This window comes from Phaseolus vulgaris, chromosome 8, assembly GCF_000499845.2.
Source record: "Phaseolus vulgaris cultivar G19833 chromosome 8, P. vulgaris v2.0, whole genome shotgun sequence".
NCBI lineage: Eukaryota > Viridiplantae > Streptophyta > Magnoliopsida > Fabales > Fabaceae > Phaseolus > Phaseolus vulgaris.
In genome coordinates, this window is record NC_023752.2 from 34,106,584 (window position 1) to 34,131,344 (window position 24,761).

Consider the following 24,761-nt stretch of genomic DNA (forward strand, 5'->3'; position numbering starts at 1 on the left):
AGTTTTCCGTTCTGCAACAATTCCTTCAATAGTGGATGCAACTATCAAATTTTGTACTCGGTCTTTGTTGATTTGTACAAGATTAAAAGAAGAAATCGGGAATAGTATCTCTTCAACTGACCATGGAAACTTGAAGAGAGAGCTTGTTGAATCTGGAAAGACGTTTCAATCTGTTCTTGATGCGAATACGACATTGCTTGCTCAAGTTAACGACATTTTGGATACTCACTCTCATTGTGATTCTGAAAAAGAAGATTTAAAGGATGAAATCACAACTTTGATTGTCGAAAGATTTTCTTTGCAAACTGAGAACAAAAACTTGAAAAGAGGTTTAAATGATTTGTCCTCATCTAACCAAGTTGATGCCGAGAAAATTATCCAGTTAAAGAAAGAGTTATATCAAGCTCAGAATTTTGTAATAGAGTAACACAAGCTCGATTTTTCAAAAGCTCTTCAATAGGCTGGGTATTTTTACAAAATCTCACTAAATGAAGGAAAATTTGATGTTTGAAAGGATTTTCACAATAGAAATCTTGTTCCAATTGAAGAAATTTCTTATGAAGAATGTCCCGACCAGTCCTCGGTCATGGACTCTAGTGACTGACCTCAAACATCGCACACCGGTGCCTGATAGTAAAGATGGGCCACGTAGGGTGGGCCCCAGATACACATATCAGGGTGTTGGTCAGTCTTCGGACATTGGTATCATGGACCTCGACGTTGGAGACCGACATCAGACCTCACCAGAAGAGAGAGAGATCAGACGTCGACGATCTGAACAGTTATATTGGGCCACGTAAAGTGGGTCCCATAACTACACAGTTACCAGTCACGAGAGATCCATGCAAGTGGTGTGTATAGCACATTCAGGCGTGACACAAGTAAACAATCCTTTGAAGGAACGAAGAACGACAAAGAGAGTTTAAATGCAAGGAGTATAAAGAGTCTGAGGAAGTTATCAAGCATCGAAATCGACAGATAAGTGCGATCAATAGTTAAAGTTCGTACCTTTTGATCAGGTAGGATGAAGGTTCTGGAATTTGTATAGGGAAACGCGAGAGCGCTCGAAGAAGAAGACGAAGCAATCAAAGGGTGTGTCAGAGAATGATGGAACAGTGATTGGAAGCGCGCGTTTTCGAATACTTAACGTCAACAAAGAAGCGCAAGCGACGTTAAGCCCTGGTCGTTGATCAAAACACGTGTGCGTATTTAAAATAGGCTCAGGGAGGCGTCATTTCGGCGTGCTATTCACGTCCTGTCATACAGAGCCACGTAGGTCACCAAGGGCGAGAACTTAGTCTCTTCGCTGAACAAGTTACAGGTCGATACTAGGGGGCTTGTGTACCGAGTCCTCGGGCGTCGTTGACCACTAGTGATGTTGCGGCCACGTAAGCGAGGTCCCACGAGCAGCGTGGGTCAGTGTCTCGCGAGGCACATGCGCTAAGCAACCAAAGAGTGATCAGACATCGGTCACCGGGATGTACCGACGTACCACTGAGCAGTGTGGAGAGGTCGGACATCGGGACTCGAACAACAGAGCTGGGTCACGAGAAGTGGATCCCAGACCACACACCAATTATCAGTTAGGGAGAAGCCTAGGTCACGAGAGTCCATGTGTGTGGTGTGGATGACGCGTTCAGGCGTAACAGAAGTAAAGAGCCATTGGAAGAGATACGACCTGTAAGGGTCATGTTCCAGGGGTGGGCTGCATGCATGGCACGTGAACAGCTAGTGATGGCATTCCTATGAGCTCTTCTTTGCTTTTTGGAGATGAAAGTTGCGGAAGCTTAGTGGATGAGATGAGCAAGGCCTTCCTAAGAAGTATGGGTGCCTTGAAGGTGCATGAAGAGTGTGGAATTGGGGAGGTTCGGCCAGCCCCTTTGAAGATGATGAAGTGAAGATTAAAACCTAGATGCTAGGCAAGGAGTAGTGTATGGCTCAAATTTGGCAGCATAACAATACGCTAAGGAGGACCATAAAGGTTAACCTAATGATAAACAAATGCCATCTAAATGAAATGTAAATGACATCACAAGGAAACCATGGCTCATGGCCGACCCTAGTGAAGGAATCCTTCTAGAAAACGTAGCAAATCTAGCAAATCTAGGTCAAATCCTCATGAAATAAAGTTTGTGCTATTTACACCACAACTAATACTAAGCTACTCTTGATGGGCCTTCATGTAGCATATACAAATAACTCTCTCTCTTCCATCCGTAGCTTGGTCCAAGTCTTCATGGATTCTCTTGGCCATGGACCTAGTAATTGGTCCTAGACGCTGCTCCCTTTGCCCTAGACGCTCTTGGTTTGCCTTTGGATGCTCACGTCTTGGCTCTAGACGCTTTTGGCTTGGCTCTTGTCTTTCATAGGAGGTTGAGCTTGGCCCTCTTCCATCATCGCCTCCCTCTTGAAAAGGATTTGTCCTCAAATCCAATGGTTTTTTTTTTCAACTAGGGGGATGAGTGTGGCTGGATGGTGCCCATCATCTCCTCCTTCTTGAGAAGATCTATCCTCAGATCTACAGACTTGATCTCGAATAGCAGCCTCTTGCTTCGTCAAAGCTTGTCCTCTTGGATCAAACGTCCACCTATGAGAATCATCAAATAAAGCATAGGTGTTAGTTTGAAAATCAACGTTACTATTTTGCCATTTTTGTTTTTCTTTTGGTTTTGGAAACTTTGTACAATATTTCTCTTGTGATTGTTGTATATGTTCTCGAAATCATCTTATGCATTTTAAAATGTTCATTTGTGGTTACTTTCTCTTTAGGCATAAATCCTATAGGAGATGGTAAAAACTTAAAAGGAGAAAGATGATTTAGCCCACATATAACCTCAAAAGTAGAAATATAAGTAGTTTTGTGAACTACTTTATGGTATGTATGCTCATCTCTAGAGTTGTGTTTGTCCTTTATGATTATTCTAGGTGTACCGACCAGGTCACCGGGTGTGATGATGTGTGATGACGTGCTCAGCAGGACACGTGGACAAGAGAAAGAGGGATGGTTCAGAAGTGTACATGGTCGTCGTTTGGAGAAGTGGCGTTTTGCGGTGCACATGATCGGTTGTCGCCGCAAGAAGCACATCGCCGATTGTCGCCAGGTTGGTGTCGTCGCCGTGTTAGATAACGGAAGATCAGGTGGTCTGACATCGCCGCCAGAAGCACACCTTCGGATTTCCCAGTAAACTCAGTTGAAGCTGTTGGGGGTTCAGGCGAGGAAGTTCAAGTGTGTAAGTTCAGTCAAGATGATTGTTATGCCAACATGACGCGTGAAGGTTAAATGAGTTGGAGTAAACAACTTGCTCCTCGACGACGGGATTCACAGAGTGGACATTCGCCGATGGCGAGTTCCTCTCAGTTAGAACATGCATGGCGTGGCAAAGAGGAAGGTGGCACCTGCGACAAGCGATATCACAGAGATGGTGTACTTTGTTGCATCCGATATTCGCCTTGTCAGGTGGCGTTCCAGAGCGTGTTACGTGCTAGGTTGCATCTTGAATAGGAGACTTGGTCGCGTAACTGCATGCTACATAGAAATGGTCCTCAAGTTACCCCAACCCAGATGACGACACGTGTAGGGTTGGATGCTACCTGTTACCCCAACCCAGATGATGACATGTGTAGGGTTGGATGCTACATAGAAATGACGCTCAAGTTATCCTAGCTCAGATGATGACACGTGTAGGGTTGGGTACTACCTGCTACCCCAGCCCAGATGATGACACGTGGAGGGTTGGATGCGAGCCACGCGTCCAAAGCATAATGGCCTGGAGAGAGAAAAAACCTAGCTATAAAGGTAAACTTAACAGAATTTGCAGAGGTACATTTTTCATTACATCTCATTGCTAGGGTTGTGTGCACTTTAGTACGGTTCTACAGAGTATGTTTTTCTCTGAGTTTTGGGTGTTCGTGTCACTGACTTGAGCGTCGGAGCGCCACCAGACGCAGAGGCGTCACCGTGTGTTTTTCAGGTTCCCGGAGAGGCTATTTGTGGTGTGGACTTGAAGGGCGCGTGGCGTGAAGCTGGTGAGGAAGATCGTGACGAGGCAACGCTCTTGCACTAGGTCAACCGGCAGGAACATTTGGCGCCCACCTTGGGGCCGTATAAAAGGTGATTCCCAACCATAGTTTGTGTTTGTTGAAGTTTTGGTGCTTTGTGTTCGACTGCTTGCTGTCGCAATCGGTTTCTGGAGTTTTCACTGTTCGTTTGGAGTTTCTTTGAGTCGTTGAGTTTGTTGAGAAGGGATGAGGACAACGCGGTCTAGTTCAGGCGCACCGTCAAAAGATGAGGATGCTGTGTCTATGACGCAGGGCATGGACATGATGAGGACGCTGCAGGAGAACGTGGCTGCATCACGTTCTGAACAGTAGAGGATGCACGAGGCGCTGGTGGCCTCGCAAGCTAGGAATGAGGAGCTCAACAGGGTCAACGAAGAGCTGCGTAAAGCTCTTCAAGAGCGGGAGGAGCGTGCGGTCGGGGACAGATCTGCACCCCTATCCCCACCGTGCAACTTTCCCATGCCATTTTCTCAAGAGATCATGGACTCGGTGGTCCCGGCCAATACGGTGGCGGTGAAGGCGTCTTTCACCGGTGTGGAGGACCCTGAGGCTCATCTCACGGCGTTTCACACCCAGATGATGCTCTCGGGGGGGTCGGACGCGGCCTACTGTAAGGTGTTCATGAGCACTCTTAGTGGAACAACGTTGGACTGGTTCGTCAGTTTACCTACTGGCCACATTACCATATTTCAACAGTTTTCCAAGATGTTTGTTGAGCAATATATAGTGAATAAGGCACCACCATTGGTGTCTTACGACCTGTTCGATGTGAGGCAGTACCAAGGGGAGTCCCTGAAGGATTTCCTGAACAGATTCGAAGCTCAGATAGTCTGCTTGCCAGGTAAAGACGAGGAAATGTTTGTACATGCCTTCAAGAAGGGTGTGTTGCCCGGACCCTTTAGTGAGTCGCTTATCAGGAGTCACCCCGCCACGTTTGCTGAAATCTGGCGGCGTGCCGTGGCTCACATCGCCGCTGAAAGTGAAGTCTCCGAGAAAAGGGGAAATGTGGCCCCAGCTAAGCCGCTCGCCCAGACGAGGGTCCAGCCGCAGAGGGTAATAGAGGCAGCGGCGGGGAAGAGGGACCAAAGGATGCGTCATCCTTATGACCCTAAGAAGAATAAGGGGAAGGGGCCGGGGCGGCCCAGAGAGACTAATCGCCCACCAAGCTATAAGTTCGTGATGGGGTTGGCTGATCTGATCGCCATCCCTAATATTGCTGCCAGGCTCAAGGTGCCTGAGAAGACAACAGAAAAGGTTTTGGGTCCAAAACCGGACGCGTGTGAGTTCCACAAGAGCTTTGGTCAGTCCATCAACTCGTGTTTGGCTTTGGGATACCAACTCGCCGAGTTGGTCAAGTGTGGATTCCTGAAAGATTACTTGCTGGAAAAGCAAGCGGACCAATCAACAGGTTCCCAACCGACGGGCAATGAAGGACAACAGCACGAGGTGCCCATTCACGGTGAGATCCACACCATAGCTGGTGGATTCTCAGGTGGAGGGTGCACTGCATCGCAACGCAAGAAGTACACAAGGTCGGTGATGTCAGTAGAAGTTTTTGAGGATCACTCACCCGACGTGGACATCACGTTCACCAAAGGAGACCTTAGGGACGTTGTGCCTCACGATAACGACCCTATTGTGATCTCGCTTGTCACGGCGGGAAGGACTGTCCACCGGGTGTTGGTCGACCAAGGAAGCTCGGCAGATGTAATGTTTTGGCCGACTTTTGAAAAGTTACAACTGTCCCCCGATCAACTGAGGCCATATGGGGGCTGCTTGTATGGTTTCGCCGGCGATCAAGTGGAGGTAAGGGGGTATATTGAGTTAAGGACGACCTTCACAGATGGTTTGGCCTCATGAACATAGAAGATCAGGTATCTTGTTGTAAATGCTCCGTCGGCATACAACATACTGTTGGGAAGGCCAACGCTCAACAGGACGGGAGCTGTGCCTTCAACAAGGCACATGAAGGTCAAACTACCGTCTATGGAGGGTTTGATCATCACCATCTATTCTGACCAAAAGGAGGCGAAGAAATGTTACGAAAACAGCCTCAAGAACAAGAGGTTTGTATGCCACGTAACCACAACGCCTCCCCCTGGCGCGGAGCCTGCGCGGGAAACCCGGCGAGTGCCGGATACGGCGTTGGAGGTGGCCGCCGAGGGCGACGTGCCAATGGAAGATATTGAGGCGAGGTCCGAGAGCGCTGCCCGAGTGGAGGGAGAGAGAAACTGCTCGAAGACCGCCAGGGAAGCAGGTATCGCGAGGGCGCTGATTGCCAGCGAAAAGAAGCCTCAGCCAGTGGAGGAATGGCTTGAGAAGAAGATCAACGGCAAGACGTTTAAACTGGGGAAAACCTTAGACAGCGAAACACAAAACCAAATCGCCAAGGTGATAAGTAGACACCTGGATGCATTTGCGTGGTCCGCTTCAGACATGCTAGGAATCGACCCCGATTTTTTGTGCCATCGCTTGGCAATGGATCCCAAAGTCAGGCCCATCCGCCAGAGAAGGAGAAAGTTCAACGAGGAAAAAAGGCAGGCGATCAAGGACGAAACGCAGAAACTCCTCGCAGCAGGCCACATCAGGGAGATCCAATATCCAGAATGGCTCGCCAATGTCGTTCTGGTCAAGAAGAGTAGCGGAAAATGGCGGATGTGTGTTGACTTCACAGATCTGAATAAGGCCTGTCCAAAGGATTCTTATCCTTTGCCGAGTATAAACGCCCTAGTAGACAGTGCATCAGGGTGCAAGTTACTCAGTTTTCTGGATGCCTTCTCAGGGTACAACCAAATCAAAATGCATCCCATGGACGAGGAAAAGACTGCTTTCATGACGGAAATGTCATGCTATTGCTACAAGGTGATGCCCTTCGGGCTGAAGAACGCAGGAGCCACGTACCAAAGGCTAATGGACAAGGTGCTCGCACCTATGCTCGCATATGTTGACGACATGGTCGTGATGTCCCTAGAAAAGAGCAAGCACGTCGCCGATTTGGAAGAGTTGTTCGTTACCATAGCCAGGTACAAGCTGAAACTGAATCCTGAGAAGTGTGTTTTCCGCGTGGAGGCAGGGAAATTTCTGGGATTTCTCTTGTCGGAGAGGGGAATCGAGGCCAACCCCGAAAAATGTGCCGCCATATTGGCGATGAGGAGTCCCGCAACCGTGAAGGAAGTGCAGCAGCTCACGGGACGGATGGCCGCTCTGTCCCGATTTGTATCTGCCAGTGGAGAAAAGGGCCACCCATACTTCCAATGCTTGAAGAGGAACAACAGGTTTGTTTGGACGAGGGAGTGTGAAGAAGCTTTCATAAAGCTCAAAGAATACTTGGCGAGCCCGCCAGTTCTATGCAAACCTCAAGCAGTAACGCCCCTCAGACTGTATTTTGCCATAACTGAGAGAGCAATAAGCGCGGTGCCCGTCCAGGATCAAGATCAGGTCGAAAAACCCATCTATTTTGTTAGCAAGGTGCTGCAAGGCCCGGAAGTGAGGTATCAGGCCTTGGAAAAGGCGGCGCTGGCGGTTGTATTTTCGGCGAGGAGGTTGAGTCATTACTTCCAGAGCTTTACAGTGTTGGTAATGATAGAGCAACAATCCCTGAGGTTTACTTTCAAAGCAAGCAACAATCAAGCAGAGTACGAGGCTTTGATCGCCGGTATCCTCTTGGCAAAGGAGATGGGGGCGAAGGTGCTGATGGCCAAGAGTGATTCGTTGTTGGTCACTGGGCAGGTAACTGGTGAGTTCCAAGCCAAAGATCTGCAGATGGCAGCCTACCTGGAGTACGTGCAAGAGCTAAGGAGATCTTTCGTTTTGTTTGAAGTGGTGCACGTGCCAAGAGAGCAGAATGCCCGAGCTGACTTGCTAGCCAAGCTTGCTAGTTCGGGCAAGGGGGGCAGACTGAGGACCGTTATTCAAAAAACTTTGAAGACTCCTCGGGCTTTTGACGCAGATCACCAGGTCCTTTACGTTTGTAAATCGACGGAAAGGACGGCAAGGGGCCATAGATCTCTAACGCAGGAGACCTTGAGGACGCCGAGGGTCAGGGCGCACCCAGCGAAAGAGGTAAGAACAATGCAAGTTTGCACTATCCACGAGCCAGATACGTGGATAACACCATACCAGCGCTACTTGGCAGATGGCATGCTTCCAATGGACTCAACGGAAGCCAAAAAGATAAAGAAGAGCTCTAGCTAGTTTACCCTCATTGACGGCGAGCTGTACAGGTTCGGATTTACACACCCTCTTCTTGTATGTGTACACGGAGAGAAGTGCACGAGAATTATGGCCGAGCTCCATGAAGGGATTTGTGGGAGCCATATCAGTGGTCGAGCTCTGGCGACAAGGACTGTCCGTGCAGGTTATTACTGACCCACAATGAGGGAAGATTGCAAGAGATATGCCCAGTGCAGCAAGCAATGCCAGCAGCACGCCGATTGGCACAAGGCGCCCCCAGAAGAGTTGAAGTAAATCTACAGCCCCTGGCCGTTCCACACGTGGCGAATCGACATTCTGGGACCTTCCCCGTTGGCGATCAGGCAAATGAAGTATTTGGTCGTGGCGATCGAGTACTTCACGAAATGGATTGAGGCAGAGCCAGTAGCTCAGATCACCGCGCACAAAATCCAGGGTTTCGTGTGGAAGAATATGGTGTGCCGTTTTGGCGTGCCAAAGTGTCTAATATCGGACAACGGGACTCAATTCGCAAGCCACCTGTTGAAGAAGCTGTGCGAGGACATCGGGACACAACAGGTGTTTGCTTCCGTGGAACACCCGCAAACGAATGGGCCAGTGGAGTTCGCTAATCGGGTTCTGCTGAGAGGATTGGAGAGGAGGTTGGAAAAGGCCAAGGGGTCTTGGGCTGAGGAAGTTCCCCGCATAGTGTGGGCATATCATACCACTGAGCAATCGGGAACCCACGAAACCCTGTTTAGTTTAGTATATGGATGCGATGCGATGATTCTAGTCGAAATCCAGGAAAGCTCGCCGAGATTCCAGAACTTCGTGGCGGAAGACTCGAACGAAGAAAGGAGAATGAACTTGGATTTGCTGGACGAGGTCAGGGAGGAAGCACGGGTGAAGGCCGAGGCAGTAAAGAGAAGAGTTGAGCGTAAGTACAACTCCAAGATAAAGCCGAGCGAGTTCAGGGATGGCGACCTGGTGATGAGGAAGGCCCACCAGTACGAGATGGAAAACAAGTTGTCACCCAAGTGGACAGGACTATTCAGAATAACCGAAGCACTCGGGAACGGCGCCTACCGCTTGGAGACGCTGGAAGGAGGGGCGATTCCTCGCACTTGGAACGCCACCCATCTCAAGTTTTACTACAGTTAAGGCATTGTAAGTAGCAATTAACTTGAACAGTTTAAGATGTATCAGTTTAAACAATTTTTCAAGGGGGTACTCTTTTTTCCTTAAGGAGGGTTTTTAATGAGGCCACCCAATAAAGAAGGTTTCGAAGTTTATCGAAGTTCCCCAGTTATTAAGTTTGCATGCTGTTTGTTTTTCAAGCTTGTGGGGAGAGATTTTATGGCCCTTGCGTAGTTTTAAACAATGGTAAATCCAAATCGCATGCATCCAATACAAAATTTTCGAAACATGAAGTGTTAAACCCTCATCGCCACCCGGCGATAGGAGGTGCAAGTTCAAGTTTTAAGTCCTCATCGCCACCTGGAGATCGGAGGCACAAGTATCAAATTTTCCGACCGCCACCAGGCGAGAAAGAGATTTAAAAAGACCTCCTCGCCTTGAGCGAGTGTAGGCGAGAAAAAGATTTAAAAAGACCTCCTCGCCTCGAGCGAGTGTAGGCGAGAAAGAGATTTAAAAAGACCTCATTGCCTCGAGCGAGTGTAGGCGAGAACGAGATTTAAAAAGACCTCCTCGCTTCGAGCGAGTGTAGGCGAGAAAAGAGTAAAAGCCCTCCTCGCCCTGAGCGAGTGCAGGCAAGAGCTGATCAAAAGACCTCTTTGTGTGAGCAAATTGAGGCAAGTTGAAAGCCCTCAACACACCCAAGGGGGGAGGAGATGTAACCCCTGGGCAAGTCGAGGCATCAGAAAAAGTCCTTCTCACCCTCGAGTGAGTTCAGGCAGGATGAAGCTGAAAAGTCAGGGGTGTTAATAATCTTAAGTATGGGAAAGGAGGGTTTGAAAAAAAACTCCTTTCCCTCGAGTGAAACACCAATATTGACCTAGTAAGACCAACTAAATTAGAAGTTAAAGGGTGGTCGGGGGAAGTTCGCAGAGGACACCTCACCACCTAAATCATTGTTCTAAAACTCAGGGAGGTAGAGAAGGATCCGAAAGGCGGATCTACCCCCAGATGAGGGAACAATGGTTTAAGCTATCTCAGGTTAAGAACTCAGGGAGGTAGAGAAGGATCCGAAAGGCGGCTCTACCCCTAGATGAGGGAACAATGGTTTAAGCTATCTCAGGTCAAGAACTCGGGGAAGGTAGAGGGAGATCCAGAAGGCAGCTCTCCTTCCAGATGAGCAAAGGTGGAGCCATGTGATGGTCCCGCAGGGGACATTTGCAGTTAAAGGGAAACGGTGTTGCCGAAAACCCATGGCTTGGGATTGAAATAGAAAGAGCATTACGCGACAAGAGCCAGATCAGCGAAGTTTTGGGCGATAACGTAGAAATTAGCTTGTCCTTCGGCAGATCGGGCGAATGGGATTGCAGATATTAAGATCGACCCACGCCCTTATTGCCAAGTAAGTGGTTTCGCGTTAAACGTTATTGCTACAGACTAACCGTTTTGCTTAAGTTAAGTTGATTTTGATTTCCAGAGAATTAAGCGCCAGTTTGTGCTAAGTTAACCGGACTGAGTAAAAGCCAGCCAGTCGAGCTAGTTAATTGCACAAAGATAAAATTAGAAGTCATAAATATATACACATGTATATCAAATAGTTCGAGCAGAAGGAAAATTATTACATACAAGTCAAGATCAAATACAAGAGTTTTCAAAGGCAATAAAGTAGAAGTGGCAGATGGGAGTGGCAGTTAAGTCGGTGGCATGATCTTGCCATCCACCACTTCATTGTACACCGAAAACTCCGAAAGGTCAAGATCGGGAAATTTACAGGCGAACTGCTCCAAAGCTGCTCCAAAGCCGGAAGTAAGAACTTGGGCAGCCTCAAGCTGAAGGTCGTCGATCTTTGTCTTGAACCCGTTGTTCTCTTCGCGAACCTGGGTGACTTCAAGTTCAAGTGCGTCGAATTTCTTCTTGAATCCGCTGTTCTCTTCACGAACTCGAGCAAGCTCGGTGGCCGTTTCGCTCAGCTCTTTGGTTGGCTTATCCCGATCTTGTTAGACTTTACCCAGAAGAGTCTCCCTCTCAATCGACCTCTTCTCCAGGTTGGCCATCTTTTGGGCGTCGGTTTTCTTTGCCTCCTCCAACGTGGCAATTTTCTCCCTCAGAGGGACGATTCTGTTCTCTAACTCGACGGCGTTCTGAAGTTTGTCATGAAGTTTCTTGCGCAATTCTTTATTGTTCGTGCGCACGCTTTGAAGCTCGTCTTTGAGAGCGTTTTCGACCCGCGAGAACTCGAGGCCTTGCATCATCAAGTCGCACTTGATCTTCTCGGCTTCGGCTCTCGCGGTGCTCGCCACCTCCTGATGGATGCGACAATCAAGCTCAAGTTTCTCCAAGGAGCCCTGCAACCCTTCAGCGACGATTTGAGGGAGGCACTCGTTGGCCATGGCGTGTAGGCGCACGTTGAAAGTTCTCAAGGCTTCTTGGAGGGAAGCTAGGAGGCCCGGTGTTGGAGGAGGAGGTGGGGGCTGGTGCTCACCACCACCCTCGCAAGGTTGGATGGCAAGGGGAGTCTCGAGGCGTGCCGATGAGGCGGGAAGTTCTTCGGTGGGTTGAGAAGAGGCTTGCGTATCGGCAAGTTCTTCAGGCACAGCTTCAGCAACTGAGGTGTTAGAAGCAAGAACGTCCCCAGCGGACTCGAACGGCGTGGAGGCGCTGGGGGGGGGTTCTCGACGAAGTCTGGGACGACGCTCTCAATTGTTGGGGGCTCGATCGCAGCTCTCCTCTTCCTCTTGCAGACTAGCCCATCCTCGGTGCTTTCGTCTGCCTCTTCGTCCGACACCACCCTGGGGGCTTTTCTCTTAGCCTTTTTGAGTGGCAGTTTCTTACGCTGGGGGCTAGAAGAGCAGCGGCAACGGGTGGGCCGACTGGCGGAGATTGGCCTTGGGCAGCTGCGATCTCTGCAACAGAGTTCGGAACAGTTTGGGAGCCCGCCGCGAGATTGTGGAGCTTGGCTATAGAGCATAGCTCAGCCATCCTATCCTTCCCCAGCATCATATCTGCATAAAGAGGCCAACAGTTACCAACCAGCACAAAGATTCGACAGTTAATAATGCACAGGCAGTTAGCAATGCACAGGAAGATAAGCAGTGTATGACAATGCATGGGGAAAGTTAAAACCATACGCAAATCAGAAAGGCAACATCAGTTGAAGGCAGGGCGATGCAAGTGTAAACTAGGGAAACCCAAGGACTTAGGGACAAACCTATGTGAACATCCAGCTGGCCTTCGTGAAACTCGTAGGCGATGATGGATGAAGTAGGTAGAGTCACGTTGGAAGAGGCAACTCTCTTCCAAAAGTTGCACAAGTCCTTGTCGAGCTCCCCCATTTTTTCTGGCTCCCTGGCCTTCCTGAAGCTCGACTCTTTCTTTCCCTTGTTCACCCAGTACAAGGGAAACCCGTCGAGGAGGGAGGGGTCTGGGTCGTTGTAGCAAACACGAATGAACTTTCCCTTCCAGTCCTTATAAGATTGCTGGAAGATGGAAAGGATAGACCTCCCGGCGACCCCGTTGAGGCTAACCCATAAACGATCGCCCGGGTTCTTAGCCTCGAACAGGTAGAGGAACACGTCCACTGAGGCCGGATGCCCCAAGTGTGCGCATACGATTTGGTAGGCCCAGACGAACGCCCAGCGGTTGGGATGTAGCTGGGCGGGGGCTATATCTAGCTCGGTCAGGAGCTCCCTCTCGAAGCGGGTGAAGGGGAATCGGAGTTTCACTTTCTTGAACATAGTGGCGTAGGTGAAGTAGAAGGGGTCGCCGTTGCTCCCCTAGTTACCAGTGCAGATAAGCTCACCAGGAGGACAAGGGTGCACGGATACTTTGTCATCGTGTTCCTTGCTGAAAGAAAGGTGAGTTTGGTCACCTTTCTTGAGACGGAGGATATCGCGTTCAGAGTTGATGGATGAAGTCTCACCCAGCAGGGTTGCGGAGGCACACGAATATAATTGCTTGTAGTTGGGAAGTGGCCTCACAGCTGCGCTGGTGTGGGGTGGGTTTGGCTGCGCTTGGTTGGGTTGAGAAGGCGCGGGTCTCACGGCCTGGCTCGAAGGGACGTTGGGGTCCCTTGTGGGGTCGCGGGAGGAGGAGGGGTTTGCCCTACAGGTGTTCGTCGGAGGGTTGCGAGGAGATGGAGGAGGGTTTGGTGTAATTTTTGAGCGAGCCATCGAAGAAGCTGCAAGAAGACGAAAAGGGAAGATATGAGAGTTTGTAAGCGGAGAGACTCAACAGAAGGGAAGGAGATAGAAGAACAAGGGGGGCTCGCAGAGAAAAGGTTCAAAAACTTTAAACGCAGAAAAGAAAAGCAAAAACAGAGAAAACATCCCACAACGTATGCTCCAGACAGTTAATGGATGATGCAAACCGATAGAAATGCAGCAAATATCAGTAGAAGTGATAAAAAAGTTACCTTTAGATGATCAGAAGAGCGTTCAGAAAGATGGTGATTAAGGGGACGAAGCGTTCGCTGGAGTATTTTCTCTGGAGTATTCAGGGGGTTTGGAGTGAAGAAGAAGATAATGAAACAGTGAAGTGGCGCGAAGGTTTTAAGAATTTCGAACGTTGAGAGAAGCGCAAACGGCAATGAGTAATGGCCGTTGATGCGTCCACGTGTCGCGCGATCGAGGGGGTTGGTGAAATGTCAAATCAATGAACAGTGTACCGTCCCGTATCCGGGCGTTGACTAAGTCAAGGTCAAAGTCAACGACTGGAGGGTCAAAGTCAACGACTGGAGAGTCAAAGTCAACGCAAGGCGTCGCCTAGGTGGAGAAACGCCAAGTGCCGCATCGCCAAGAGGAAGCGTCGCCAGGACAAGGCGTCGCCTAGGTGATGGCGTCGCCCAACCAGGGCGTCGCCAGATCAAACAGTGCTAAAGCAAGGCAATCACGGTGTGGTTCCCCGATACCCATGGGTAGGAAAGACCATGGAGGGAGCGACGCCGTGGGGAGGCCTCAGGTCCCGATAACCCGGGGCAGTGATAAAGAGAAGGAAAAGGTGGCTTCAAGGCCATAGTAATAGTACCAGTGTAGGGCAGCCTGACTCGTGAAGTGCTCCTGCCGCCCCAGAGACGCCTGTGGGACAGATACGACTCAAGAGGAAGGTCATGCCCAGGGCAGCCGGGTGCAAGGTACAAGAGGAAGGCAGATACGCTCTCAAAGTAAGTGATTAGATAATTGGGGGCATGAGTTGGCACCCAAAAAGTCACCCCTAGCGCAGTAGCACTCCCAAGCAGGAGGACTCACACGTAGAAACGTCCCCAGATGGGCAGAAACGCCCCCAGATGGGGTCATGGCGTCGTGAGGACCTCCACGTGTACGACAGCCATGCCAGAATAGAAACACCCTTTAGTCAGGTGCCAGGTAATTAAAGTCCTTCAATACAGGTGTTATAATGGCTCCCAAGCATTTCAACGTCTTAAATGCGCTACGTTTTCTAATTAAATACGCTGATTGAGTGCGTTACATTTGTAATTAAAGGCGCTTTAAATGCTTGGGTAGTTTAAATAGCGCGGAGAATGTTGGAAAGAGGGTTCGAACTTTTGGCAAATTTACCAGAACTTTCTAGTTGCTTGCTCGTGCTTCAAGGTTATGAACAAGGGACTGGGGAATATTTTTGCCTGAGAGAGAGAACACAGACACACAATACGCAGTTATTTTTACCACCTTCAGAGTGCCATACGCGGTGCTCAGAGACGGAGGTGAACAGTTTTGGTGTTTCTTGCTGGCTGACTTGAGCGTCGGAGTGCAAACGGCCGCTAGGGAGCCTCTTTGTCCTCTTTTTTGCAGGAATCCACAGGCAATCAGTGGGAAGGAGTCCCTAGCTGACGGTAGAGGTCGCGCACGAAGACGTCCCGGTCAACCGGACGGAACAAACAGTATGAGCGCCAACGCGCGGTGCCACGTAGGTCGCCGAAATTTCGACCCTTTAGTCTTTTCGCTGATCAAATCATAGCTCAAGACTGGAGGGCTTGTGTACCGACCAGGTCACCGGGTGTGATGACGTGCTCAGCAGGACACGTGGACAAGAGAGAGAGGGATGGTTCAGAAGTGTACATGGTCGCTGTTTGGAGAAGTGGCGTTTTGTGGGGCACATGATCGGTTGTCGCCGCAAGAAGCACATCGCCGGTTGTCGCCAGGTTGGTGTCGTCGCCGTGTTAGATAACGGAAGATCAGGTGGTCTGACATCGCCGCCAGAAGCACATCGCCGGATTTCCCGGTAAACTCAGTTGAAGCTGTTGGGGGTTCAGGCGAGGAAGTTCAAGTGTGTAAGTTCAGTCAAGATGATTGTTACGCCAGCATGAGGCGTGAAGGTTAAATGAGTTGGAGTAAACAGCTTGCTCCTCGACGACGGGATTCCCAGAGTGGTCATTCGTCGATGGCGAGTTCCTCTCAGTTAGAACATGCATGGCGTGGCAAAGAGGAAGGTGGCACCTGCGACAAGCTATATTACAGAGATGGTATACTTTGTTGCATCCGATATTCGCCTTGTTAGGTGACGTTCCAGAGCGTGTTACGTGCTAGGTTGCACCTTGAATAGGAGACTTGGTCGCGTAACTGCATGCTTCATAGAAATGGTCCTCAAGTTACCCCAACCCAGATGACGACACGTGTAGGGTTGGATGCTACCTGTTACCCCAACCCAGATGATGACACGTGTAGGGTTGGATGCTACATAGAAATGACGCTCAAGTTATCCTAGCTCAGATGATGACACGTGTAGGGTTGGGTACTACCTGCTACCCCAGCCCAGATGATGACACGTGTAGGGTTGGATGCGAGCCACGCGTCCAAAGCATAATGGCCTGGAGAGAGAAAAAACCTAGCTATGAAGGTGAACTTAACAGAATTTGCAGAGGTACATTTTTCATTACGGCTCATTGCTAGGGTTGTGTGCACTTTAGTACGGTTCTACAGAGTATGTTTTTCTCTGAGTTTTGGGTGTTCGTGTCACTGACTTGAGCGTCGGAGCGCCACCGGCCGCAGAGGCGCCACCGTGTGTTTTTCAGGTTCCCAGAAAGGCTATTTGTGGTGTGGACTTGAAGGGCGCGTGGCGTGAAGCTGGTGAGGAAGATCGTGACAAGGCAACGCTCTTGCGCTAGGTCAACCGACAGGAACACTAGGCATAGTAGAAAGAGCTAGATTTTCAAATGTATTTTGACCATGCTTTTGAGGATGATAAAAATTTAAAGTGTACAACCTAGTTGCAAGTTTTCCCAAAAGAATCCTCAAATCATGGTTTGCGAAATTTGGAGCTCTATCCAACACTATGCTTGAGGATAAACCATGAAGATGTATCACTTCTCTAGAGAAGAGTTTATCCATATCCATGAAAATGGAATCAAAACCTTTTGTTGTCCTAGGAAGCTCTAATATGAAATTTGTGTCTTCCCAAGGATCATTTACAAAAGGTGAAGGAGTATAGAGTTCATGAGACATTGCCTTAGGTGTAGTTTTAAAACAAGATATGTATCTAGGGTAATGTCTTTGAACATCTTTACTCATGGGGGACAAAAGTTCTCCTTCATGAACACTTTTTCTCTTATGTGTAAAGATAGTCTCGTTGTTACAACCATTGTTTATGAGAATTTGTACACTTTGCAATGGTTGTCTCAATAAGACATGACAAGTTTCTTTAGGCACTACCTCACACAAAAAATTGTTTTTGTAGATGCCTATAGATAACTTGACCTTCACTTGGTGATATCTTAGCACATATGAGAAATAATCTACTTCATCTTTATCTATGCAAGCTTCTTTTAAAGACTCTTCTTTTTTAATTTGCTTGTCTTGTTGAATGACCTTGTGGGAAGGAACACTCTTCTCCCACGCCTTTTGTTTCCCAAGGGTTTTCTCTTCATCCCTCTTATGTTTCATTTGTATTTGGTCTTTTACCACTTGGGAATGTGGTAAAGGGCTAAGTACAAACTTTTTGTGCTTGTGGATGAAGGAAATCTCGTTAGTTAGACCATCATGCAAGGTTTTCTTATCAAATTGCCATGGTCTACCTAATAAGATATGGCAAGCTTCCATAGGTACTACATCTCATAAAACTTTGTCTTTGTAGTTACCTATAGAGAACTTGATTTCCACTTGTTTGTCTACACGTAGTTCCCCATTCTCATTGATCCATTGTAAATTGTAAGGTTTAGGATGAGGAACTACTTGTAGATTTAGTTTCTCAACCAATCTAGTGCTACAGCAATTGCAGCATGATCCACCATCCACAATGAGAGAGCATATATTTTCTAAAACATTGCATCTTGTATGAAAGATGTTCTCTCGTTGTGTTTCGATGGATGCACTAGGTTGATTGTGGAGGGTTCTTTGAATCATCATTAAATCCCCCTCTAAAGGATTTAATCTCTCATCGTCTTCCCCTTCCTCTTCTTTTTCGCTAGGTTCATCCTCACCACTTGTGTATTCATTTTTACCTTTTAAGAACAAAGATCTTTGGTTTGGACATTGTGCTTGCACATGTCTTCTCCCAAAACATTTAAAACATTTGGTGTCCCTAGCTCGGATGGGTGGGGTGGAGGTATCCTTCACTAAAGGTTTGGTAGTTTCTTTTGGTTCCTCTTTAGATGAACTACCCTCCCTTTTATAATCTTTATTGGGATAAAAGTTGGAGTATGAACCCACCCTTTGACTTGAATTTTTGCTCAAATTTTGTTGTTCAACTTTAATGCAAAGTTGAACCAAGTCATTCAAGTCTTGGTAGGGAAGGAGTTCAACCTTATCTCTTATCTCAAGAGAGAGACCACTAAGGAATCTTGCTATGGTGGTGTCCTCCTCTTCTCTAATAGATGCTCTCATCATGTAGAGCTCCATTTTCTGCCTATACTCATCTACACTCATATTCTTTTGTTGGAGTCTTTGGAGCTTGTCCATTAACTCCCTATGGTAGTATGAGGGTATGTGTCGACGTCTTAGGGCTCCCCTAAGGTCATTCCAATACTCAATGGGAGGTTCCCTATGAAGACCTCTTTCTCTTTCGAGAGAGGTCCACCAATACATGGCATTCCCTTGGAAGCTAAGGGTGGCTAAGGGTACCTTTCTTTCTTCACTCACCCTATGGCAAGCAAAGAGTTGCTCTACTTTCATCTCCCAATCTAGGTATACTTCTACATCTTCCTTACCATAGAAATGGGGTAGGTCTACCCTAACCTCCCTTGGGCTCTCTTGCTCCCTTTGCCTATTTCTTTTAGGGGGTGGTTGGTAGTAATCATTGATTCTAAGGCTTTCCTCCCCTAGAGACTCATTATCTTTGGAATGGGATGCATGAGTGTGCATTTTTTTGGAATTTTGATATTTCTCTTCCTTTGCTCTAGTTAGTTCATTGATTTTTGACTCGTTCTCCAATTGTCTATAGGAAATTAATTGAACATCCTTTGCAAGTTGTTTCAAAAGGGATTTGATGGATTTCACATCACTTTCCATAGACTTTGAAGAATGAGAAGACATGACTAGAACTTTTTGTCTAGAAATGTTTTACTTTGAGAAAAATGAGGGAAGTTAAAGAAGGTAGTTTTCCAGGTAAGAGAGGTGAGACACAATGGACTACTTAAATACCAAGTCTTGCCTTAGCCAAAAACTATCCCTCAAGATCTTCCACAAATCTTTCTCTTGGTAAACCACTTAAAACACAATGAGGTTGGACAAATCAAGTTTTTAATGCAAGAAACAATGCAAGCTATATAACAACCCAAGCAAAAAATATCAAAGCTTAAACAAAACTAAATAAAAGCAATTAAGCGAAGTTAAACAAAAGCAATTGGCGTAATTAAACAAGACAAAGACAAGCAAAGTAAGCGTAGCTAACTAAGGCAATTGATGTAATTAAAACAATTAACAAATGCTAATCTAGATAGTTTTAAGCTAGTCGGCCCTAGGTGAGGCTTCTTGGACACTTGGAGCCCTTGAAGACACACTCACCGTCTAATTGCGTAATTAACAAGTAATTAACAAGAGTTAAATTGCAAAGAAATTAAATGACACTCCCTTTGTTGTCTTTCCAAATGCACTCCCTTTGTTGTTTCTTCTTTGTTGGGCCTTCCAAGGTATGTGGTGTATTTAGTATGTGTTTGTTTCTGCCCCTTGCCTTTGATCCTCTTGGGATTAGGTAATTAATTGATCCTCTTGGGATTAGGTAATTAATTCTTCAATTCCAACTTAATCAAGTACCAATTGATAATTAATCCACCACCAAGCTTAGAGGTCAAAGAAATAAAGTAAGAAACAAATCAATTTTGAAAAACAGTACCACACAAATGGAATTAAATGTGACACAACTTAGAAAGAGTTCAAACGAAATTAGACAAGCAAATAAAAAGTTACTCAAAGAAAGGATGGCACACAAAAAGGAACCTATGGAATAGCACTAGATTTGATTTAAAAACCAAAAACAGCACCACTGAAACAAAATGTTGTGGTCCAGAATGCGTGACTTTCACAGATTTATGCTGAGCTGGCTTTTTAATATTTGCTTCTGAAAATTTATATTCAAACAAATCAAGATCTCAACAAATTTTTGGCGTTGGTTTCACTCCAAACACATGCACCATTTAATTTTAATAATTTTCTAAAATCAGTTCTCAGAACCGCCAATTGTAGCGTCAGGATTGCACACATTTTTTGTAATATTTATCTTTTTTTTCTATTTCTTTTTTTCAACTGATTCTTTTTTTTTTTCTTTTGCTAACACCTCAATCTAGTAAAATCCAGAGCCTCAAAATTTTCTTATGTTGCATTTAATTTTCATAAGCAAAATCAGCCAAAACAGAATGGTGGAAAACAGAGGACTCTGAAAATCTGGAAACAAAAATAGAATGATATACCAACAAAAACACAATGGAATTAGTGTGAAGGAATTTGTGTGGATCTAACACACAAATATGAACTCAAACTAAAAATATAAAGCACCAAATGATCAAAACACAGCATATTTCAGATCAAGCATTCAAACCAAAAACAAGAAACAATTAAATCCAGAAGAGTACTACTAGGATTTGTTGACAAATATGGAAACACATGACTTAGACAAAACTTATGGATTCATAAAATGAAAAGACTCAAGAACATCATATGGTCCAAATGAAATTTCAAGCAAGACTCAAATACCTAAAAATAAAAAAACAGCAACACAAAGATATCAAGAATCCTACACAAAATTGAAAATAGATGTTCAAGCACAATTTTTAACAAAACCCACCGATTGAAATGAATAAACAAGCATTCAAATCATATTAAAACACAAAAACAGCAAGACAACTTGGAATAAAGATGAACAACTTGGAGAAAGAAGAACTGAAAAAGAAAAAATGCAAAGAGATACTCATCTTTGAAGAACCATAGCTCTAGATACCAAATGATGGCATTCCTATGAGCTCTTCTTTGCTTTTTGGAGATGAAAGTTGCGGAAGCTTAATGGATGAGATGAGCAAGGCCTTCCTAAGAAGTATGGGTACCTTGAAGGTGCATGAAGAGTGTGGAATTGGGGAGGTTCGGCCAACCCCTTTGAAGGTGATGAAGTGAAGATTAAAACCTAGATGCTAGTATGGCTCAAATTTGGCAGCATAACAATACTCTATTCAATCTTCAAAATACATGATGTTGGCTCCCCCTTTATAGGCTAAGGAGGACCATAAAGGTTAACCTAATGATAAGCAAATGCCATCTAAATGAAATATAAATGACATCACAAGGAAACCATGGCACATGGCCGACCCTAATGAAGGAATCCTTCTAGAAAACATAGCAAATCTAGCAAATCTAGGTCAAATCCTCATGAAATCAAGTTTGTGCTATTTACACCACAACTAAGACTAAGCTACTCTTGATGGGCCTTCATGTAGCATATACAAATAGCTCTCTCTCTTCCATCCGTAGCTTGGTCCAAGTCTTCATGGATTCTCTTGGCCATGGACCTAGTAATTGGTCCTAGACGCTCCTCCCTTTGCCCTAGACGCTCTTAGTTTGCCTTTGAATGCTCACGTCTTGGCTCTAGACGCTCTTGGCTTGGCTCTAGACGCTCTTGGCTTGGCTCTTGTCTTTCATAGGAGGTTGAGCTTGGCCCTCTTCCATCAGCTAGGGCGCTCCAAGGACGGGTGACCCCAGAGATCAAGTGCACGAGGAGGCATTCAGGTGGTCATCCCGTCAAAGGTTGCACTCCAGTTAGGGAACCTCACGCGCTAGGTTATCCTAAGAGTGGGTAACGACAGCTCTGGGCCCACTCCCTCAGAAAGCCCATTTTGGGTAAAGTGGAAACCCTAGGCTATATAAAGGGAAGTAACAAACTTAGTAAGGTATGCTATTCATTTGTGCCGCTTACACACACAGTCTTACGTTAAAACAATTTTGGTGTTTCCTAGCCCTAAGATTGATTTGCGCGTCGGAGTGCAAACGGCCTCTAGGGCGCCCTTTGTCTTTTGTGTTTTGAGGCATTCAAACGGAAAGGAAAGCACGTGCAAACGCTCGGATTCTTGGGCGTGAGAGTGACGTAGACACACGAAGACGTTTTTTGTCAACCGGTAGGAACAGACTTCATCAAGGCAATAAGAGTGTGGATGAATATTTCAAAGATTTAGAAATTACCTTAACCAATGCTAATATGCATGAAGATCATGATGAATCAAATATACCTAGGTTTGTGAGTGGGTTAAGGAGAGAAATACAAGATGTGGTAGAATTATATGAGTACACCTATTTGGAAAAATTGGTTCACCTATCCATCATGGTTGAATCACAACTTTTAAATAAAGACTCTTTTAATAAAAGTACTCATAATGTTGACATCTACAAAACATCTTGGAAGGATAAAAACAAATTTCAAAATGAAAACTCTCCTTCCAATTTTCAAGAGAACCCACCCACAAAATAGGATTTCTAAAGACACACCTTCCACTTCTACTCCTAAATCTTCCAATTCCAAATCTTCCCAAATAAAATGTTTTAAGTACATAGGCTTTGGGCACATTGCTTCCAATTTCCCTAATAAGAGAGCCATGGTCATAAAAAAGAGGGGGTAGTCATGAGTAATCATAATTGACAATCATCTAGGTCTAGCTCTCTTACCTCTTCAAAAACCCCTAGTGTGGATGAGTGTCAAGCACCATGTGAAGGTGATCTTTTGGTTGTAAGGTAGATGTTAGGTTAAGTTCAAAAACATTTTGATGAAACAAAAGGAGAAAATACTTTTCATGCATGCTACCTTATCAACAAGTTATGTTCTATGATCATAGATGGAGAAGTTGTGAAAATGTGATAAATACAAGAATGGTGGAGTAACTTGGATTACCCAATACCTCTTATACAAAGCCCTATAAATTACAATGACTCAGTGAAGTGGGTGAAATAATTGTAAACAATCCATAAGAAATTATTTATTACCTATCCTTATAGGTATTCTCCCTCCCTTTCTTTTTAATCTTTTGGTAGTTCTAAATGTTTGGAGTATTTGTTAGAGTAGTTTGGGGATATTTTTCAAGATCCTCCTAAGGTTTTACCCCCTCTAAGAGAAATTCAAAATCAAATTGACTTTATCCTTGGAGATTATCTATAAAAATCACCTACGTATAGAACTAATCCAAAAGAGTCTGAAGTGTACCGTCCCGTCCCCGGGCGTTTACCAAAAGTCAAAGTCAATGCAAAGTAAGACGTAGATCGCCAAGGTAAGACGTCGCCCTAAAGTTGGGTGAATGCGCTGTGGGACCTTCTGCACAGAGTAAGCGATCGGGTCAAAGGGGCACGTGACAATGCCCACGTGCTCATTAAAGATCTCCAAAGAAGGGCTGCATGCATGACACGTGGTCAATTAGGGGACGCGCGAAGCATGTTGGCACGAGAGATACGACGCTCAAGTTAGAACCCAAGCGGCTACAAGGTTATTGATTGCACTCCAGATAAGGGAGGTCCATGTGCCAGATACGCTCAGATCCTAGGAATAGCGGCGCAAGGGCCTTCTCCAAGGGACCCTAGATAAGAGCAGCAGCAAAGGTAAACCCTCGTTTGCATCTATATAAAGGGCACGAAGAGCCCTAGTAAGGTACATTTTCATAATTACACAGAGCACTAAACCCTAGTTGTTCTTGACAGTGCACCCAGCTGTGAGCTCAAGGCAACCAGGGCAACACAGTTTAGCCACACAGTTCCAGTCATTGAGATAATCATACAGTCTTTAGTCACTTTGGTGTTTCTCGCTAGCTGACTTGATCGTCGGAGTGCAAACGGCCACGAGGGCGCCCCTTTGTTCTTCTTTTCAGGTACCCATAGACAAGCTAGAACGAAGGTGCTCCAGCTCGTGAGGACAAGCCACTCATAATGACGACCCAGGTCAACCGGCCGGAACATCTGGCGCCCACCGTGGGGCCGATATAAACATCGGTTCAACCACACTAGTTTTCAATTCCAGTTTTCAAAACCCAGATAAATCGAGAGGATCTCCAGAGAGCCATGACCACCCGACCAGCACGCGCCAGGAGCGAAGAGATGACCCTACAACAACTCATGGGTATGGTGCAGGGGCTGCAGTACGCAGTGGTAGCCTCAAAGGTGGAGCAGGAGCGCATGCAGGACGCAATGGCGGCCTCAAAGGTGGAGCAGGAGCGCATGCAGGCAGATCTGACAGCCTCTCAAGCAAGAAAAGACGAGCTCCACCACGCCAATGTAGAATTACGCCGTGGATGGCGTGGCAGAGACGAGCCTGAGGCTGCATCCCCACCCAGGGAATTCACAACACCGTTTTCACAGGCAATTCTGGAGACAGCGATCCCCAACACGTTCACGGGACCCAAGGCGACCTTCACATGGGTAGAGGATCCCGAGGCACACCTTACGGCGTTCCACACACAAATGTTGCTGGTAGGCGGTTCAGACGCCGTGAGGTGCAAGCTTTTCATGAGCACCTTGACGGGGATGGCTATGGATTGGTTCATCAGCCTCCCAGAGGGCCACGTCACGTCCTTCACCCAAGTCTCACGACTATTCAGGGAGCAATATCTAGCCAGCAGAACCCCTGCCCCAGTTTCATATGATCTTTTCGACGTCAAGCAGTTCCAAGGCAAAACCCTAAAGGAGTACATAAGCCGTTTTGGGGCACAAGTGGTGAAAGTAGGCACCACGGAACAACCCATGATCGTGTACACATTCAGGAAGGGGGTACGTCTCGGATCTTTTAGTAAAACGCTCAACTGTAGTCGCCCAAAAACTTTCGCTGAAATAAGGCGACGAGCGGTAGAGCACATTGCCTCAGAAGATGAGGCGTACGAGAAGTTCACCAAGCCGCCCGCGCAGCCCAAGGCACTGATACGTACGTAACCTGTTAGGGTTCACCAAGCCGCCACGGAGAGAAAACACTTGGACAAGAAGCACGCCTACGAGCCAAGGAGGACCCAGCCTAGGGGT

At 46.6% G+C, this 24,761-nt stretch overlaps 2 protein-coding genes across 2 annotated transcripts; one reads left to right on the forward strand and one right to left on the reverse strand.

Annotated features, from left to right (window-relative positions):
- Window positions 1-4,374: 4,374 nt before the first annotated feature.
- LOC137824990 (uncharacterized) lies at window positions 4,375-7,007 on the forward strand. The gene is made up of 2 exons (XM_068630663.1): window positions 4,375-5,591; window positions 6,842-7,007. Exons 1-2 carry the CDS (start codon window positions 4,375-4,377, stop codon window positions 7,005-7,007), a joined length of 1,383 nt encoding a protein of 460 aa, XP_068486764.1.
- Window positions 7,008-11,054: 4,047 nt separating this feature from the next.
- LOC137824991 (WEB family protein At3g02930, chloroplastic-like) lies at window positions 11,055-13,532 on the reverse strand. Its single transcript, XM_068630664.1, has 4 exons — window positions 13,145-13,532; window positions 12,249-12,365; window positions 11,442-11,968; window positions 11,055-11,345 (listed from the first exon to the last, which is right to left on the reverse strand). Exons 1-4 carry the CDS (start codon window positions 13,530-13,532, stop codon window positions 11,055-11,057), a joined length of 1,323 nt encoding a protein of 440 aa, XP_068486765.1.
- Between the last annotated feature and the right edge of the window lie 11,229 nt (window positions 13,533-24,761).

Bases quoted from the DNA above. Each gene is read 5' to 3' on its own strand.
- LOC137824990 (XM_068630663.1), top strand. From the start codon at position 4,375: ATGCACGAGGCGCTGGTGGCCTCGCAAGCTAGGAATGAGGAGCTCAAC. The intron at 5,592-6,841 runs GTCGGTGATGTC...ATGCCTTCTCAG, and splicing joins CAACGCAAGAAGTACACAAG to GGTACAACCAAATCAAAATG.
- LOC137824991 (XM_068630664.1), bottom strand. From the start codon at position 13,532: ATGGCTCGCTCAAAAATTACACCAAACCCTCCTCCATCTCCTCGCAAC. The intron at 12,366-13,144 runs GTAACTAGGGGA...CTCTTTATGCAG, and splicing joins TGGTGAGCTTATCTGCACTG to ATATGATGCTGGGGAAGGAT. The intron at 11,346-11,441 runs GCAAAGAAAACC...GATCGGGATAAG, and splicing joins AAATTGCCACGTTGGAGGAG to CCAACCAAAGAGCTGAGCGA.